Raw genomic sequence first — 18,739 nt, 5'->3', positions numbered from 1 at the left:
TCCATTTTTGTAAAGTAGGTAAATTAGGTAAAGTAGAAGTCAAAGAAGTTGAGGACATGGCACAAAGTTTGGGCATTTTATAAAGGGAGGCTGCAGGAATGGGGAGCGTGGAAGAGTGATAGTGATGAGTGACATGCACTAATGCACATATCATGTGCCATAAGGAAACTCATTAATACTGTGAAAAGAAGCAGAAGTGTTGGAGGTGAGGAGACTGAACAAAAGTGTTGATGGATGTCTTCAAAATATATTATGTACATGTTTTGGCCACAATAAAACCTCTCATGTTCTACCCTTAATTTAAAGTAATAAAAATGGGGAAAAGCAAATCGTTTAAATAGGGATACAGGTGGACCCATTGCACCAATGAGATGTACAAGTCGTTATGTCAAAAATGAACTTTACAACTTTGGTGCCCAGGTGGGGGAGGTGGGGGTAGGGGAGGTGGGGAGGGGCGGGGGAGGGAGCGGGGAAGATTGGGTTGGGGGGCGGGGGGAGAATGGAAAAGGAATGGAAGGGGAAACAAAGAAGGGGGCTACAATGCTAGATAAGAAATGTACTCATTATCTTGCTCATGTAATTGTAACCCCTCTGTACAGTGTTTTCACAATAAAAAAAATGTAGTGGTAATCAAAATCAAACACAAACACATAATATCCAGGTAGTCACTTTAATGTAATTAAGTATTAGAAAATTAAAAAATCAGATATTTGGTAGTTTTGGAGTTGTCATTGATTTTTGTACAATAACATGAACAATGAGCAAGGTTACAGGTATAGGTGTGTAGAGTCAGACATGTCTTTCTTGTGCTGTTTTTAAAGCTTGTGCCTAAATTTTCCAATTTTTGAAATGTTTTAGAAAAATAAAACCAATAAAAGTGTTACTTCTATTTTCCTACCTTGGATTCTATGTAGACAACGGTATTATTACTGCTTTATATATACTACAAAGGTGAGTTATAAATTGCAGATTCAAATGATGTTTTATTTTACTCACTTGAGATCTAAGCTGTCCTGCAACATAGCTCTTCACGTGGAAGGGACACAGTATTGAAAGAAGCTTTGAGATAACGTAAAGAAATTTTGCTCAGGTTTGCTATTTTACTATGGAAATGGAAATTTATAAAAATATGATAGTATCATCATATTTTGGATTAATTATTACTGACTACAGAAATATTAGCTTCCTAGTGATATTTTTATTTTTTTTCCTTTGGCCACCTTCTCACTAAAATATCTTAAACCGTACCCTTGGTCATTGTAAGAAATATGAATGACAATCATATAAATTTTGCATTACATCAAACTTCCACTGAGTTGATTATATATCTCTATTGTTAGGATAGGATATACAAAGAAAATAACAGTCCATCTAGAATCCTCATTATCCTATTTCCTAAGGGAAAAATGGGTAACATATAAATTATAGACTAAATTCTAATGAGAGTTCTACATACAAGTGGTGTTTGCTGTTAGTGGACTGAAGTAAGGTGTGGTGTGGATCATCTTGCTTTCTTCTTCTTCAAGTGTTTTCTTGGTAACTTAATCTATTTAAAAGAAAACTGAAATGCAATTCTCTTAAATAATGGTATTTTAAGTAAAACATAATTTTAGTTATGTTAAGGCTGCAGATCTTTTTGTGGTACATTTTTGCCTACTTAGCCAATGCTGTTTTTCTCAATACAGTTGAAACTTGAAGTAAGTATTTTCTGAGCAGCAAAACTTCATTTGTCACTGACCATAGGCAAAATAATATATTGAAAATAACAAAGCTTCCTTTCCAGTGGGAAATTAATGCTAGCCACACATACTTTATGGTAGTTCTCACATGTTTAGTGTTAATAACCACATGTCCTTCAGATTAATAAGGAACATTACAGAAGTTCCTCTTCAGCAATGTATTGTTAACAAAATACACTTCTCATTCTTTAGATTAATTCTTGAATACTTGGTTTAGTTATGCTTATTAACAAGGAGATGGAAGAAATTGTTAATGAAAAATACCATTTTCTTCTCCACATGAGATATTAAGATCATAAGCTTTATTGAACAAATTTAAACAGCCAATTACAAAATTTAAGAAAAATATATTGCCAATTTTTAGTGGATTCATATTGATCATGTATGTTTTGAAAAACCCTGTTGCATGCATAAATAATAATGCTATCAATATCTTTCATATAGTTCATTTTTTTAAAAAACATGCCATATTTATAAACACTAGTAAAAAAAAAATGATCAGTTGATGTGGATATTAACATTTACTCTATGAAAATATTTTTTCCAGAATCCAATATGCCTCATTTATGTTCTTATACATATTGTTTTATTTTCATAGTCTTAATATGCATAGGTGTAGGCAGACAATTAATAATATTTTGAATTGTGATCACTTGACGATGTGAGAATTTATAAGACAATATTTTTGAATCACTTTCATTTACTTAATAATCATCTTTTATTAATTACTTGGCAAAAAATTGTTTGGTAGTTCATTATAATTTTCTGCATGATATTTCATTATTTGAATATGTTACCAATAAAGGTTTATTTTGTCCAAACTATGGGCCACTCTGAGGGAAGAAAAAGAACACTCCCAGAGTATTCATTACTAAAATTTCTCTTAGATCTGAAACAGGATCTCCTTACATAGCCTACACATGAACTCATAATCTTACTTCTTCAGCCTCTTATGTGCTAATTTATGTGCTACTACAACCAGCAATTTCACCTAATGTTCTTTATTATCTTTAATTTTTAAATTTGTTTTGATGGTCTTGAGGCTTGAGGTCAATCTATGTGTTGTCTCTGAGCTGTTTTCTCAAATTATTGGTCTACCATATGAATGAAAGCTCTACTCCCACCTATTTGGTGATTAATAAGGCCTTTCCACTAAGCTGGCTTTGAACCACAATCCTCAGAACTCAGCCTCCTTAGTATCTATGATTACAGGCATGAGCCACTAGCACCTGCCTTCCCCTGGTACTCACAGGAAGTCTTACATAAACTTGACAGGGGAAAAAGGGATGCAGATTATAATTTCATGAAATTTACATAAAATATGTATTTTTGTATTATATTACTGGTTCTATATATTTCACCTAATCAAAGAAAAGATTCAGGGTTTTCACTAAGAAAAATAAAGCCAAGTGAGACCATAGACTATACATTTACCTTTCATTTTGTAACCTAGCCTTTACCTGTGACTTTTCTATCCAAGATGTATTGTTAAAATAATTTGTTTAGGAAGTAACAGAAGAAATTCCAAAACTGTATTAATTTTCAGACTTTAGATTATTTCACTCAGTGTTATGGCTAAGTGGGTTATTAGGGTAAACTCTAATGCTCATATTTAAGAGTAGGTATTCGAGTCTTAGAATCTTAGGCACTCAGGAGGCTGAGAAGCAGATGATCATAGTACAAAGCCATGCTGGGCAGAAAAGTCTTCCAGACTCCATTTTCAAAATAAACAGCAAAACTTGGGCTGAAGGCAGAGGGATGAGAATGCTGAAATGGGTGACACTGATTATGACACATTGTATTCATAAACTGTTTGTTGAAGCACAACTCCTTGGTACAATTAAAGATAATAAGTTTTTAAAGCTAGGCTAATGGCATGGCTCAATTGGTAGAGATCCAGCTGAGCAAATCCAAGTAAACATGGATCTCTGAGTTAAAATTGCAGTACCAGAAAAAAAATGAAAACCAGGTAGTATTTAATATTTAACATTTACCCAAAATAGAGATATTTTGAAGAGATGACATAACAATCCTACATTCTTTTATTTCATATTTTTTTTTTTTTGGGTCCGGTCATGGGGCCTGAACTCTGGGCCTGGGCGCTGTCCCTCAGCTCTTCAGCTCAAGGCTAGCACTCTACCACTTGAGCCACAGCGCCACTTCCGGCTTTTTTCTTTTTGCTTATGTGGTGCTGAGGAATCCAACCCAGGGCCTCAGGCATGCAAGGCAAGCACTCTACCACTGAGCCACCTTCCCAGCCCTTTTATTTCATATTTTATTTCTTCTGTGTATATTAACTCCTAGTATTTCCTAAAAGTCTCTAAGTATATACACATACATAGCCTATATAAGTAATCTAAAATAAATGTCTCTAAGTATGTCCACACACATAGCCTATTTTTATAATCTATGTATTATACATTTGTATAACTGTATTAAACACATGCAATTTGAAAACATACAAAATATAGAATGAGATAAATAAGACAATGTGCACCTTAAAAATTTAATATTGAGACAGTGCAGTGTACACACATAAAGATGGCAGAGTCAGAGTAAAACAAATGTCTGTCTGTGCATGAGAAATCCACCATCAGCTTCCACTGACTACAAAATCCAACAATGTTGCATGCTTGAAGGTAATTGGCTGGGGAATTTTCCAGGTCCCCTAGTTACTTCTTTATGAAAAGAAGGGTGAACAGTAGCGGAAATAGGAGTACAGAAGATGTTTCAAATGGAAGTTTTAGAAAGTGAACTCTCCATGTAAATTTACCTAACATAGTTCATCAGCTTCCAAATTATTTGTATTATGAATTTCTCCATTCCTGCCTTCCTTTTTTTTTTTTTTTTTTTACCCTAACCTGTGTTTATTGGATTTTTCTGCCAGATAGGTGTGGAAAGAAGAGATGGACCTCTACAACCTTACGATGGTGACTCAGTTTATTCTCCTTAGACTCTCTGACCTCCCTGAAGTGCGGTACCCCGTCTTTGTGGCACTTCTCATCATCTACCAGATCACCTTGGTGGGTAACGGGGCCATCCTCCTGGCCATTACTATAGAGCAAAAGCTTCACACTCCCATGTACTTCCTTTTAGCAAATCTGTCCCTGTTAGACATATTTTGTCCTTCAACTACAGTTCCCAAGATGCTCCAGAACCTTTTGACAGAGGACCATAGCATTTCTTTTGTTGGGTGTGCTTTACAGCTTTATTTCCTGGTGGCCCTAGTGGGGACTGAGGTCTTCCTGCTCGCTGTCATGGCTTATGACCGGTATGTGGCGATATGTTTTCCCCTTCGTTACACCCTCATCATGAGCCATATTCGATGTGCGCAGTTGCTGACTGGGACCTGGGCCGCTGGTTTCCTCAACTCCCTTCTCCACACAATGACCACCTTCAGCCTGTCTTTCTGCATGTCGAATCGAGTTGGCCAGTACTACTGTGATATTCCTCCAGTGGTGGCCCTGTCTTGTTCTTCCACTTACATGGCAGAAATGGTACTTCTAGTGGTTGGAGGTGTCTTGGGTACTAGTGCCTTCCTGATCACCTTGATCTCCTATCTGTACATCATCTCCACCATCCTGAAGATCCGGTCAGCAGAAGGGAAGCGCAAAGCCTTCTCCACATGCACCTCTCATCTCACTGTGGTTTGTTTGTTCTATGGCACCGTCATTTTTAACTACATCCGCCCCTCCTCTAGTAAGCATTCCCCTGCCAGAGACAGACTCATCTCCATGTTATACGGGGTAATGACTCCAATGTTAAACCCCCTCATCTACAGCCTGAGAAACACTGAGGTGAAAGGAGCCCTCCGAAGATTGCTATGTTTCTGAGCATGTTTATACAATGTAATATGAAAACTGAGTGCTTTGCTTTAAACTCACCACTTCCCATACTATTATTGTGTGATCAGACAATTATCATTGCAGCGATCCATCATTTACCCTATTATTCTTCCACCTCTAGAGAGAAGAATATTTTACATATTGACTATTACTTATGTAATAAAACCCTCTTGGTCTTCAATTATCTATTTCCTACCATACATGTTCCTAGCTCTATGCATCCCCATTACTTCTGATTACAGCTCCTGTTTTCCAGTCTGCTGATGAATTTACTATATGTTCATTGTCTACGTTTTTATTCTCAATTAACCTGTGGCACTCTGCATCTCTTTCTTTTGTGTACTGTATTTGAATTTTCAATAATTTATGTGATCACACAAGTAAAGAGTTTATATATTATATATTATTGAATTTGTTTTCTGTTTTCTCCTTTAGATTTTTAGCAAGAACATTAATGTTCAATCTTTTCAAATTTCATTTCTTAAGTCATGTTTCTATTATAGCTTATTGTGTGACTCTTTGTTATCAATTACATTTGCCAAAATTTTATCACCAGTAGAGGCCCCTCATAGGGCAGGTTAATTACTTGTCATTTAATTTTAGATGAATGTGTTCTGTCCATAAACATTGGAAATTTAAATGACATTGTAAGAGTATATTGCTTATAGTATAATAGTGTAAGTTTAACACTTGCTTTATTTTAATTTCTTCATTTATTCTCAATAATATTGTATGTATCTGGCTTACTTCATGTCATGTAATTACAAATGGTGCAATTTGCGAGGTGTTTGGTAGGTCCTGCCAGGTTATCCACCTTATTGGTGACTATGCTTCAAAATTTCTTACTATATTTATGTGTTCTCTGGTAAGGGGACGTTTCTTCACCAGTTTTGTGTTCTTGTTGTTTTTCTATATTTAATACATTTTGAAGTCTTCTGTAGTGCTGGTTTAGTGGAGACAAATTGTTTGAACTTTTCCTCGTTGTGGAGTTTTTATTTGTCTATTGGGTATTAAAGAGAGCTTAGCTGGGTATACTATTCTTGGTTGGTGTTTGTTTGCCATTAAGGAGTCACATAACCACATTCCAGGTTCTCCTTATTTTCTTAGTCCTGGCTGAAAATTCTGTAGTTTTTGTCAATGGTTATCTTTTATAAGTCCTTACTATTTTCTCCCTGACAGTTTTAAGATTCTTCTTTATTGGTCCTGTGTGGATTACAATGTGGTAGTGGGATGTTCCTTTCTGCTCTGGTGTGTTTGGCATTCTAAAGGCTTCTTTTATATGAATAAGCCTATCATTTTGCATGTGGGAAGTTCTCCTCTAGATTTCTGTTAAATACATTTTCTATGCATTTACCAGTCTTTTATTCACCTCCAGCAATACCTATCCATCTTAAATGAGTTCTTACTGTGTAATATCTTCTATGTCTTCTATTCTAGACACTCTCTTTTTCATCATCTAATCCGTTATGAAAACTTTCAACTTCGTTTTTTATTTCTTTACCTTCTAATGGAGCATTTTTCATGGCTTCTCTTTCATTACTGAAGCTTTGTTTCTAGTGTTGTATAGACTTCTTTCCTTCCTTGATTTGATTATCCGTGTCTTCTCTCATATCCTTTAGCTGAGTGATTATTTTTTCAATTCACTCCCTTTCTTTCTGTTGGAGTTCATTTAGCTTTCTGTTTGTGGAATCTAGGCATTCTTCTAATAATCTTTGATTAGATTCATCACAATCATACATAACCTTGTTTAAGCCTTCTATTGTCTCATTAAATATATTTATCAGTAGTGTTTCTAAAGTGTTCTGAGAACTATCTTCTACATCCTTTATTGTCTGCTCTACTGTCTGGTTATTTTGTGTGTGAGTTGGTGTTCCTTGACCTGTTATTTTTCTTGTGTTTCTTGATGTGTTCTGACTATTTGGAAACAAAAGGAAATTGCAAATGAATTAAAGTAAAAAAAAAACCCAAACACTGACAACCAAGAGCCCTACAATTGCATAGATTTTAAATAAGAAGTTTTAAAACAGAGATAAGTATTCCCCTATTTAAATATTCCACTTTTGTTTGATGGGGGTATTGTTCAGAATAGGAGCTTATACATACTTGTATCCAGTGAGAGAATCTCTTGTTAGGTTCAGGATAAATCAAACCAAACCAAAAAGATAACTGGATAATCCAACTAGACAGAGTTGCAATGGAAATAAATACAGTCAAACTAACAGACAAAAACTTAGGAATCAATGGAATGGAGAGAAATATCAGAGCTAAAGGCAGACAAGTTAAAGTGCAATTAAATGCACTAGGAAGAAATATAAAGAAAAATAAAATATCGAAGAATAGAAGAATAAAGAAAATGAAAAGAAGAAAACAAAAGTAAAATCTAAGAAATAAAAATAAAAATATCAAAAAAACAGAAAATTTTACAATCAAAAATATAGGCAGAATTAAGTATACACACAACTAAGAAAGAGGCCTAGCAATTACTTTAGCTATATGTAAGACTAAACAACAACACCAATGACAAAATCCAATTCTCAAAGCCCCAAGAATAACAAAAAGTACTCTTCAATTTGCTTGGGGGTCTTTGTGTCTCCCCATGTTCATTATGCAGTCTCTCAGTGGAATCTCTGTTAATTACTATGATCTGAAGCTTTTTTTTTTTTTTTTGCAGTCGTGGGGCTTGAACTCTGGGCTTGGGTGCTGTCCTTGTGCTCTTCAGCTCAAGGCAAGTGCTCTACCATTTGAGACACAGTGCCACTTCCGGTTTTCTAACAGTTTATTGGAGATAAGAGTCTCAGGGACTTTCTTGCCTGGGCTGGATCTCAGCCTCCTAAGTAGCTAGGATTACAGGCATGAGCCACCAGCGCCAGGCTTGAAGCTTTATTTGTAGCAGAGATCTTGGCAGTATGGGGTAAGAATAGGGGGCAGGATGTGGAGTTCATTATTTGATATTTTGGGGCATCTATACTGTTTTATAGGCTGGGATCTGAACTGCTGAATTGCTTGGGGGTTGGGATATAGTTGGATTCAGAATCCTTCTTCATATGGGGTGTGTGGATGTTACCTAGATTCCCACCCTCAGTTAAAATGGGACATAGGTTTTTAAGGCATGTTTGAACATTCTTATAAATCAAAGTGAACAGATGAATTCTCTAATCCGTTTAGTTGAGTGGCCAGATTAAAGTTTTGCCTTACAAACTTGCATTCTCTGCTGGTCTCCTCTCAGTCTAGATTGGGCCGTAGTGGGAGGTGTGTGGTTCTTGCACTACAACTGGTAGGAGCTGGCTCTTACCTGAAGCCGACAATCTGCAGAACACTTGGGTGTGGGCAGAACTGTGGCCTATCTGGAATCAATATCCTTCCTGGATTTGGAAGGGTGGCTAGTACCTGATTTCCTACTCTTAGCCCTGCTGGAAATCGCTTTTGGTTTGTGCAAGCTGACTGTTGTGTTTGTTTTTATTTTATGTTTTTCAGTGAGATTTTAGACTTTTGGTTTTATGTTTCCAAGGTGCTAAGCCGGCCTTGAACGGTGCTGGTATTGGGCTGGAATGCCAAGCTTGTTCTGCTCACTGCTGAGAGGAGGCGCTGCCACGCTCTGGGCAGATCTTTAGTTTCCCACTGAAGATGGTGGTCATGGGTTTCATATTACTTTGCCCTTCTCAAAAATGGCACTACTTCTTGGGCAAATATAGTATTTTTAATGTTTTTTATTGTGAAAATACTGTACAGAGGGGTTACAATCACAGGAGCAAGCTAATGAGAGACATAATCTTGAAAGAACTATGACATAAAGAATAAAAATTTTAAGGGACGGTAAGGAGAAACAAAAGAGGAGGCAACAATGCTTGATAAAAAATGTACTCATTACCTTGCTCATGTAATTGTAACCCCTCTGTACGGTATTTTCCCAGTAAAAAATTTTAAAAAAAGAATAAAAATTTGGTTCAGAAGAAATGTACTCATGAGTAGAAGCTGGAGTCTAAACAAGCTCTCTCATAGAAAGCAGTTTTAGAGTTCCATTGAACAGTGGTGAAAGTGTTACTTTTATTTTGCTCATCTTAATACTATGTATGAAACTTGTAGACAGTGATCCTTGTACTACTAATTTATATATACTACAAAATTGAGTTAGGAATTCCAGATGCAAATGAGTTTTCATATTTACTCACTTTGGATCTAAAGTATCAGCAATACTTCTTCTTATGGAATAGAGGGAGTCTTGAAAGAATCTGTATGATAACGAATAGAAGTCTTGTTCAGATTTGTCATTTTACCATGGAAATGGGAATTTATTAATTTATGATGATATAATCATATTTTGGAAGAATTATCACTGTGATTACAAAACTATAAGTTACTATGGTGGAGGAGAGGCTGAGGGCTAAACAAGCTCTTGTGTAGAAAGCAGTTTTAGTGTTCCAGTGAAAAGTCCCAGGCTAGAGTCACACCAAGTGTGCCATCACAGTACAGAGAGTTTGGCCAGAGAGGAAAAATTCAGGCAGCTTGTTTAAGGAGACAGATTTGAGCACTTGCTGGTGTCCACATGACAGCAGCAGTGGCTGCTGCCTTAGCTGCCATATTATCAGAGAGAGCCCAGGACAAAGGCACCAGTGGTAGTGTACAAGGGGATTCTACTCACCACCAGCAAGAACTGACAGGGAGTAGAAATCTTCATCCCGCTGACCACAGACAGCAGCAGACCATGGATGACCTGGAATCCAAGGGAAAAGCATGAGTACCCCACAAGACATCCTCACTCCTTCTCAAGGAGCAGCAGTGGGGAAGGTAGCCACTCCCTGATCACTGGATAAGAATTACTTTTTTTTTTTTTTTTTGGTCATTTGTGGGCTTGAACTCTGGGCCTGGGCACTGTCCTTCAGCTTTTCAGCTCAAGGCTAGCTCTGCACCACTTGAGCCACAAAACCACTTCCAGTTTTCTGGTGGTTAATTGGAGAGAAGTGTCTATGGACTTTCCTGCCAGGGCTGGCTTTGAATCGTGATGCTCAAATCTCAGCCTCCTAAGTAGCTAGGATTACAGGGTGAGCCACCAGTGCCCAGAAAAACCCCATCTTTAATACTGACAAAGACTTGGTCAGAGCACGTAGCAGGTAACTCAAGCCTTGGAAGAAGACAATAGGAGCCATTCAACAGGTCAAAGGAACCTGACCTGAGGGGCTCAGCTACACACAGGGGAAAGTGCCCTTCCCAAGCAAAGGAATCTCTGCCCAAGGAGGAATGATTTTTTTTTCACTGAGTAAACAGAGCCAGAGGCTGTCCCACCCCACTGCAGCACAGATAGCAGACTTGGAGGGGAAAAAACAAAACAAAACAAAACATTTGAAACTCATACACATAAATCCTGAGAATGACTCCAGGCTGGGCTGTGTGTCTCAGGAACAAGCCCTTCAGGGAAAAGCTACTGATTGCTGACAGGCCTCAACCTTACCCACATCCTAGCCCAATCATAGCAACCCATAGCTCGAGAAAAACCATCTCTTCCTTTATGATACTCAAAGCAAACAACCCTCTACTGAACTAGCCTCTAAGGAGGATCATAAAGTCCCTGGTCCGACAGAGCTTCATTCTGCTTGCTCTCATTTAAGAAACCAGTCAAGCCACGGGGAGAGGGGGGGGAAACCACAAGCAAACCAGAGACTCCACCAAGAGAATGGTTACAGACATAGGGGAGACACAAGATACCACTCCCCAATTGAAGAACTTTTTTAACCTGTATTTTTTAACTAAAGATTGTTTTCTATCTTTTTTTTAAATCATTTTTATGTTAGGATTAAAAAAGTTCTTTTTATTCTTTTCCCTTTTAATCCATGTGTTTCTCTGTGTGTGTGTGTGTTTGTGCGTGTGTGTGTGCGTGTGTGTATGTCTGTGTGTGTCTGTGTGTATGTGTTTGCTTTATTTAATTACTGCTCTGTTCATCCCCAGGTATATACCCATCTTCGATTATTAGACCTTATCCTTCATTGTGTGCATATTTTATTCTGATATTGACTACTCAGTTCACAAATTCTCAGCCTTAACTCCTTTAATTGTAATATTCTTTCCTTATATACATATATATTTTAAGTGTTTCATTTTTAATTTTTCCTTTTTCTGTATCTCTCTTCTCCTTTCCTTCTATCCGTTTCCTCTCTCTGCATTTAGGTCTTGGTTTTATTCCCTCTCTTCCTTTCCCTCCCCACATTCCTCAAATCTTATTTTCTTCTCACATTTCTCCCTAAACATATTAATTTCTGCTCTGCTAACTTCTTCTTTGATTTTCTTAGTCCATTGATTCCTAGCTGTTTGTTGTTAAACTAGATTGAATCTGTTGAACTAGATTGTATCTGTACTCATTTTGACTGCATCAAACAATATGTGCATTTACAAGGCTCTGATTGATGCTTGCCTTAAAATATTGTTCTAGCACAGGATGTGAGGGAAATGCTTGATGTGATGGGGCTGGCCAAAGATGAATACAGGAATATCCGGAACATGAGCAAAACTGTTGCTAATCAAAGATTAATTGAGGAATTGTATGAGCCAGATGAGAATAAATAAAGTTTAAAAGAGGCATTCATGGAATCCACAAACATACAGCTGGAGGAATCCAGGGAGGCCACAAAGGAAAAGCTGAATGAAGCCCAAAAAAAGGAAAGGGAGTCCAAAGAAATTATAACCAATCAATTAAGGGATTGGAGAATGAACACGGAAAACCAAATTAAGGAGGTAAAGAAGCCCATACAGGATCTAAAACAAAGCTCCAACAAGGAATTAGAAGCCATCAAATCTGACCAATTAGAAGGAAAAGAAATTTAAAAAACAACAAGATAGAAAGTTTGACAGTAGAGAAGATCGAATCTCTGGGAATGAAGACAGTCTAGACATTATAGTGAAAGAACATACAAGTATTCAAGACAAATCCGAGAAATACGACAGATCTATTCAATATTTAGAAGACACCATAAGAGGGCCTAATTAAAGGCTAATGGATGTAGAGGAGGGCCTAGAAACAGAAATTAAAATTCTAGGAAATTTATTTAAGGGGATCCTAGCAGAGAACTTCCCAATCATGCAAAAAGATAGGCCCATTCAGATATAAAAAACCTTTAGAAACCAAATAGACCAGAAAATAACAAGACATTCCCTGTCACATTGTAGTCCTTCTAGTATCAATTGAGACCAGGGAAAGGATTCTTAAAGATGTAAGGGAGAAAAGATCAATCACTTATAAAAGGAAAACAGTTAGAAGAACTTCAGATTTCTTTGCAGAAATAATGAAGACAACAAGAGCCTGGACTAAGGTATAACACGCCCAGAGGAAAAAAAAATTATCAGCCAAGAATACTGTACCTATCTAAACTCTCCTTCATAATGGAAGGTCACCTAAAAACCTCCCACAGCAAAGAAAAATGGAAACAATATATCTCCACCAAACCAGTCCTACAAAAGATACTTAAACATGTCCTATACAGAGGAAAAGAACAAGAGCATGATAAAGGCCAAAAAACACCCCCCAAACAGACAATCCAAGAATCTTAGGAAGAACTCAGTTGTCATAGACCTCAAGACAGTAGATAACATGGCAAGAACTACCAAACACCTCTCAGTCCTAACTCTCATTATTAATGGGTTTACCTCTCCAATTAACCAACAGAGATTGTCAAGTTGGATCAAAAAACAAGATCTTTCTATCTTCTGCCTTCAAGATGTCCCTCCCCCACAGTATAACCTCTGTTTCACTGTATTTGATGTCTGTATAATTTGTGGAGGGGAAGGGGAAAAACAAGTTGTTTAAATAAGGATACAGGTGGACCCTTTGCAACAATGAAAAGTAAAAGTTGTCATGTCAAAAATGAAATTTACAACTTTGGTAAGGGGGGGGCAGGAGGATTGGGTGGGTGGGCAGGGGGAGGCTGGGAAGGGATGGGAAGGGGAAACAAAGGAGGAGGTTACAATGCTTGATAAGAAATGTACTCATTATCTTGCCCATGTAATTGTAACCCCTCTGTACAGTATTTTCACAATAAAAAAAAAAGAAACAAACCTTGTCCAGAAAAACAAACATATTCTGAAAGTGAAAGGCTGGAATAAAATCTACCATGCAAAAGGTCCCCATAAACAGGCAGGAGTTGAAACCCAAATATCAGATAAAATAGACTTCAAATTAAGATTAGTGAGAAGAGGGCTGGGAAGGTGGCTCAGTGGTAGAGCGCTTGCCTTGCAATGCATGAGGGCCTGGGTTCGATTCCCCAGCACCACATAAGCAAAAAGAAAAAAGCCGGAAGTGGCGCTGTGGCTCAAGTGGTAGAGCGCTAGCCTTGAGCTGAAGAGCTGAGGGACAGCGCCCAGGCCCAGAGTTCAGGCCCTACAACCGGACCCCAAAAAAAAAAAAGATTAGTGAGAAGAGATAAAGAAGGTAATTACATACTAACTAAGGGATCTCTCTTTCAGGAGGATATTACAATTCTAAACAAGTCTTCATCAAATAACAGAGCACCCAATTTTATCATAGAAACACTACTTTCACTAAAATCTCACATAGATACAAAGACATTAGTTGTTAAGGACTTGTTTATTTCCCCCCACTGGTGAGATAAATCTGGCAAAAACTCAACATTGAAACTTCAGATCTAAATAACTGCATGGATCTACTAGACTTAACAAACATCTGAATATTTCACCCAGCAGCATCAGAATACACGTTCTTTATGCCTGCACACATAACGTTCTCTAAAAATAGACCACATTTGAGGTCACAAAGCAAATTTGTCTAAATTCAGAAACACTGAAATTATGCCCTGAGTTCTCTCAGACCACACAGGAATAATAGTAGAATTCAACACCAAAAGCCACCAAAGAAAATGCTGTAACACATTAAGGCTGAACAACACAATGTTGAACCAATAGGGTAATGGAAGAGATTAGAAAGCAAATTCAAATGTTCATGATATTCAACAAAAATGCTCACACAAACACAAACTAACAGCTCTTCTGAGACACAGCATAGGCAGTACTCAGAGGCAAGTTTATAGCTCTGAGTTCCAACATCAGCAAATTGGAGAGAATTAAAACCAGTAATTTACCGAGGGACCTGAAGCACCTTGAAAAAGGCAACAAGAGGGGCTGGGAAGGTGGCTCAGTGGTAGAGGGCTTGCCTTGCATGCATGAGGCCCTGGGTTTAATTCCTCAGCACCACATAAGCAAAAAGAAAAACAAACCAGAAGTGGCGCTGTGGCTGAAGTGGTAGGGCGCTAGCCTTAAAACCAGGCTCAGATTTCAGGCCCCATGATGGGAACCCCCCACCCCTCAAAAAGCAACAAGATAAACCCCAATCCAACAGATGGAAATAATCACAATCAAATCTGAATTAAATGAATAAACGTCCCAAAAACATAAGAATAATTAATAAAACAAAGAGTTCGTTCTTCAAAGAAATAAACAAAATTGACAGACCCTGAAAAAATTACAGGAAAGCAATTGGAGAAACCCTACGGCTTCTTGGTACAGGCAGAAATTTTCTTAATAAAGACCCCAAAACACAAAAAATCAAAGAAAGGTTGGACAAATGGGATTGCATGGAGTTGCAGAGTTTCTGCATGGCAAAGGACATAGCTAGCAAGATCAATAGAAAGCCCAAAGATACAAAGGATGAGGATCTCATATCTAAAATATACTTAGAACACAAAAAATTAAATCCCCCAGCAACAAATCCTCAAAGAAAGAACCGCCTGATAAACAAATGGGCTAAAGACTTAGAGACTTCTCTGAAAAGGAAGTAAGAATGGCCAATAGACACATGAAAAAATGCTCAACTTCTCTAGCCATGAAAGAAATGCAAATCAAAACAACATTGAGATACCACCTTACCCCATTTAGAATGGCTATAATCGAGAACTCTAAATTAAACAACAGATGCTGGAGGGGATGTGGCCAGAAGGGAACCTTACTGCATTGTTGGTGGGAGTGTAAACTTGTTCAACCACTTTGGAAAGTAGGATGGAGGTTCCTCAAAAAACTCCACATAGACCTCCCCTATGACTCAGAAATGCCACTTTTGAGCATTTACCAAATGATCACAAACAAGACCATACGAAAGCTACCAGCACAACGATGTTTATGGCAGCATTATTCACATAACTAAGCTATGGAACTAACCTAGATGCCCCTCAGTAGAAGAATGGATCAAGAAAATGTGATATACATATAGATATATCTACATATATATATATATCTACATACAGATATGTCTATATATCTCTATATATCCCATATATATATCACATATATAACACACACAAACATATGTACTAAATATATATATGTACATATCACATATATACCACCTTTAAATGTGGTATATGAAATGGAATTCTGTGCCTCCATCAGAAAGAATGACACCGCTCCATATGTAAAGAAATGGAAAGACTTGGAAAAAATCAAAATAAGTGAAGGAAGTCACGCTCAAAGAAACATAGGTCCCATGGTTTCCCTTATTTGCACTAACTAGTATATATCTAGAACAAACTGAAGAGGTCAAAAGCTATGTACACATGACCCTATAAGATGATTCTAAGCGAAATGAACCCCAAGATAGGAACTCAAGTGGTTTTTCTCTTTGTTGCTGTTGTTTTTAATGTACTACATGAGTTTTTTGTTTGTTTTGTATGTTTTCCCCCAATGGTATAGCCTCTGTTTTCACTGTATTTGATTCTGGTGCCCTGCATCTTATATATACATGTTTTATTCTACTTTGTGGAGGGGAACAAAAATAACACAATGCTGAAATAAGGACAAAGGCTAACCCATTGTAACAATGAGATGTACAAGACATTATGTTGAAAAGGAACTTTACAGCTTGGGGGTGGGGAGAAGTTTGGGCAGTGGGGTGGGAAGGGATGGTAGTGGAAAAACAAAGGAGGGGGTAACAATGCTCGGTAAATGCACTCATTACCTTACTCACATAACTGTAACACCATTGTATAGTATCTTAAAAATAAAAATATATATTAAAAAGATATATAAGTTACTTAGTGATGCCAATATATTTTTTACTTTTTTTCCATATCACTAGTAAAATCTTAAACCTTTCTCTAGGCCAGTATATGAAACAAAAATGTTTCTCATCTAATTGAGCACCACTTAAAACCTACATTGATTTGATTATCAGTGTGATTCTGTTGTTAGGCGTGGATTTATTAAGAGAGGAATATTCATTCTAGCATCTTTATCGTTGTGTTTCCTAAGGGACAAGTGAGTAATATATAAATTATAAGTTCAAGCTAATATGAGTTCCGCACACAAGTGGTGTTTGCTTAGACTACTGAAGTTGGATATGGGCTGGATCATCTTGCTTTCTTTTTCCTGAATTGTTTTGTGGGTAATATATCCTATATAACGGAAAAGTAAATGCAATATTTCTTCAAATAGTGTTATTTTAAACAAAACACAATTTTAATTGTGTTAAGGTTTCACAGTGTTTTTGAAACCTTTTTTGCTTAATTAGTTAATGCCATTTTTTTGTATAGTTGAAACTTGAGGTAATTTATTTTCTGAGCAGAAAATTTCTTGTATATTTCATTTGGCTCTGACCATATGTGCAATAGTTTGTTGGAAATAACATTTCATTTCTATGTGATTTCTGGTAGGAATTTAATGCTTGCCACAGAAGTTTTAAGATGTTTCTCATATGTTGTGGCTGATAATTACATGTGACTACCTAAAAACAGGGGAAAGAATGTATTCCCTTATAGATTCTCTGAATCATCTGTGAACTACTTTTTCTTCAGTCAATAACACAAATTATAAAATTTCTTACTCAAAAATATATTGTTGGCAATGTTCTACTCTTAGAATTCAGACTAAATCACAATGAATTCTTGATTTAGTTATGAATCTTAAGTAGGAGATTGAAGAAATTGCTAATGGAAATAAAACTCTCCTCAGTATATAATATATATCATGAAACAAATTAAGTAGCCAATTACAAAATTTAAGAAAATATATATTACCAAGTTTTGATGTATGCATAATGTTTATGTAATTTGTGGAAAATGAGGCATATGCATAAATGAAAATTTATCAATGTTTCTTAGATTACACATTTTAAAAAATGTATAATTTATAAATTGAGTAAAAAGAAATAATATATAATTGGATATTGAAAATTTGTCTCTAAAGATATTGTTTCTACCATCAAATATGCCTCATGTATGTACTTATATATGCCATTGTATATTCAGGATATTATGCACAGATGTCAAAAAATTAATAGTTCTGTAGAATCATGAATATTTGACATTGTAAGTGTTTACCTGACAATAGCTTTTGAATCATTATTTACTGTGTAATTTTCTATCCCTGACAACATAAAAGAAAATTATACTGTACTTTTCAAGTGATAGACAATCAAGTAAACAAATAAGCCAAGCATACTTGAGGTCCTGAGTTCAGATCTCAGTATTAGCAAAAAATGAAATTGAAGAAGCATTGCATACTTGTGTTTCAAAATGGATATATTCAAAAGAGGATACAACAGTCCTACATTGCTTTACTCCAATGTTTACATTTTTTATGTGTGTATTAACTGCTGGTATTAATTTATATCTCAATGTATATATATATGTATATATAATTGCTTATATTAATCAATGTATTATCTCTGTGTTAAAACACACACATATATATAATGCAAACATACAAAATACAGAATAAGATAAATAATAGACAGTGTGCACATTATGCATTCATTTTTGGACAGTGTGATCTGTATACATAAAGATGGCACTGTTAGAATGAAGCAAGTGTCTATCTGCATAGGAGAAATCCATCATCAGCTTCCACTGAATCCAATAGTGTTGCAATGCTTGCATTGATTTCCAGGCAAACTTCCCAGTGCTTCTAGTTACTGGTAGGGCTTCTTTTTGAGAAGGAAGGGTGAGCAAGATTGAAAACATGGTAAGTAAAGCCGATGTTTGAAATCAAAGTTGTAGAAAGTGAAATCCCCAAGTAAAGTTAGCTAAAATAGTTCATCATACCCAAAATGTTTTTTTGTTTGTTTGTTTGTTAAGAATGTCTCCATTTTTGGGTTACTTGACTTGTGGTCCTAACTTGTACTTCTTGGATTGGTTCCCTCCAGACAGACTGTTATGGAAAGAAAAG

At 36.5% G+C, this 18,739-nt stretch overlaps 1 protein-coding gene across 1 annotated transcript; it reads left to right on the top strand.

The window, feature by feature from the left end:
* The first annotated feature begins 4,645 nt into the window (after positions 1 to 4,645).
* On the top strand, positions 4,646 to 5,572 carry LOC122103926 (olfactory receptor 5V1-like). Its single transcript, XM_042674611.1, has one exon. It carries the CDS (start codon positions 4,646 to 4,648, stop codon positions 5,570 to 5,572), a length of 927 nt encoding a protein of 308 aa, XP_042530545.1.
* The last annotated feature ends 13,167 nt before the right edge of the window (positions 5,573 to 18,739 follow it).

The sequence above is a fragment of the Dipodomys spectabilis genome, unplaced genomic scaffold, assembly GCF_019054845.1.
Source record: "Dipodomys spectabilis isolate Male_0828 unplaced genomic scaffold, ASM1905484v1 ptg000019l, whole genome shotgun sequence".
Classification (NCBI taxonomy): Eukaryota; Metazoa; Chordata; class Mammalia; order Rodentia; family Heteromyidae; genus Dipodomys; species Dipodomys spectabilis.
Note: the sequence above shows the minus strand (reverse complement) of the source record. Positions and strands in the feature narration are given on the sequence as shown.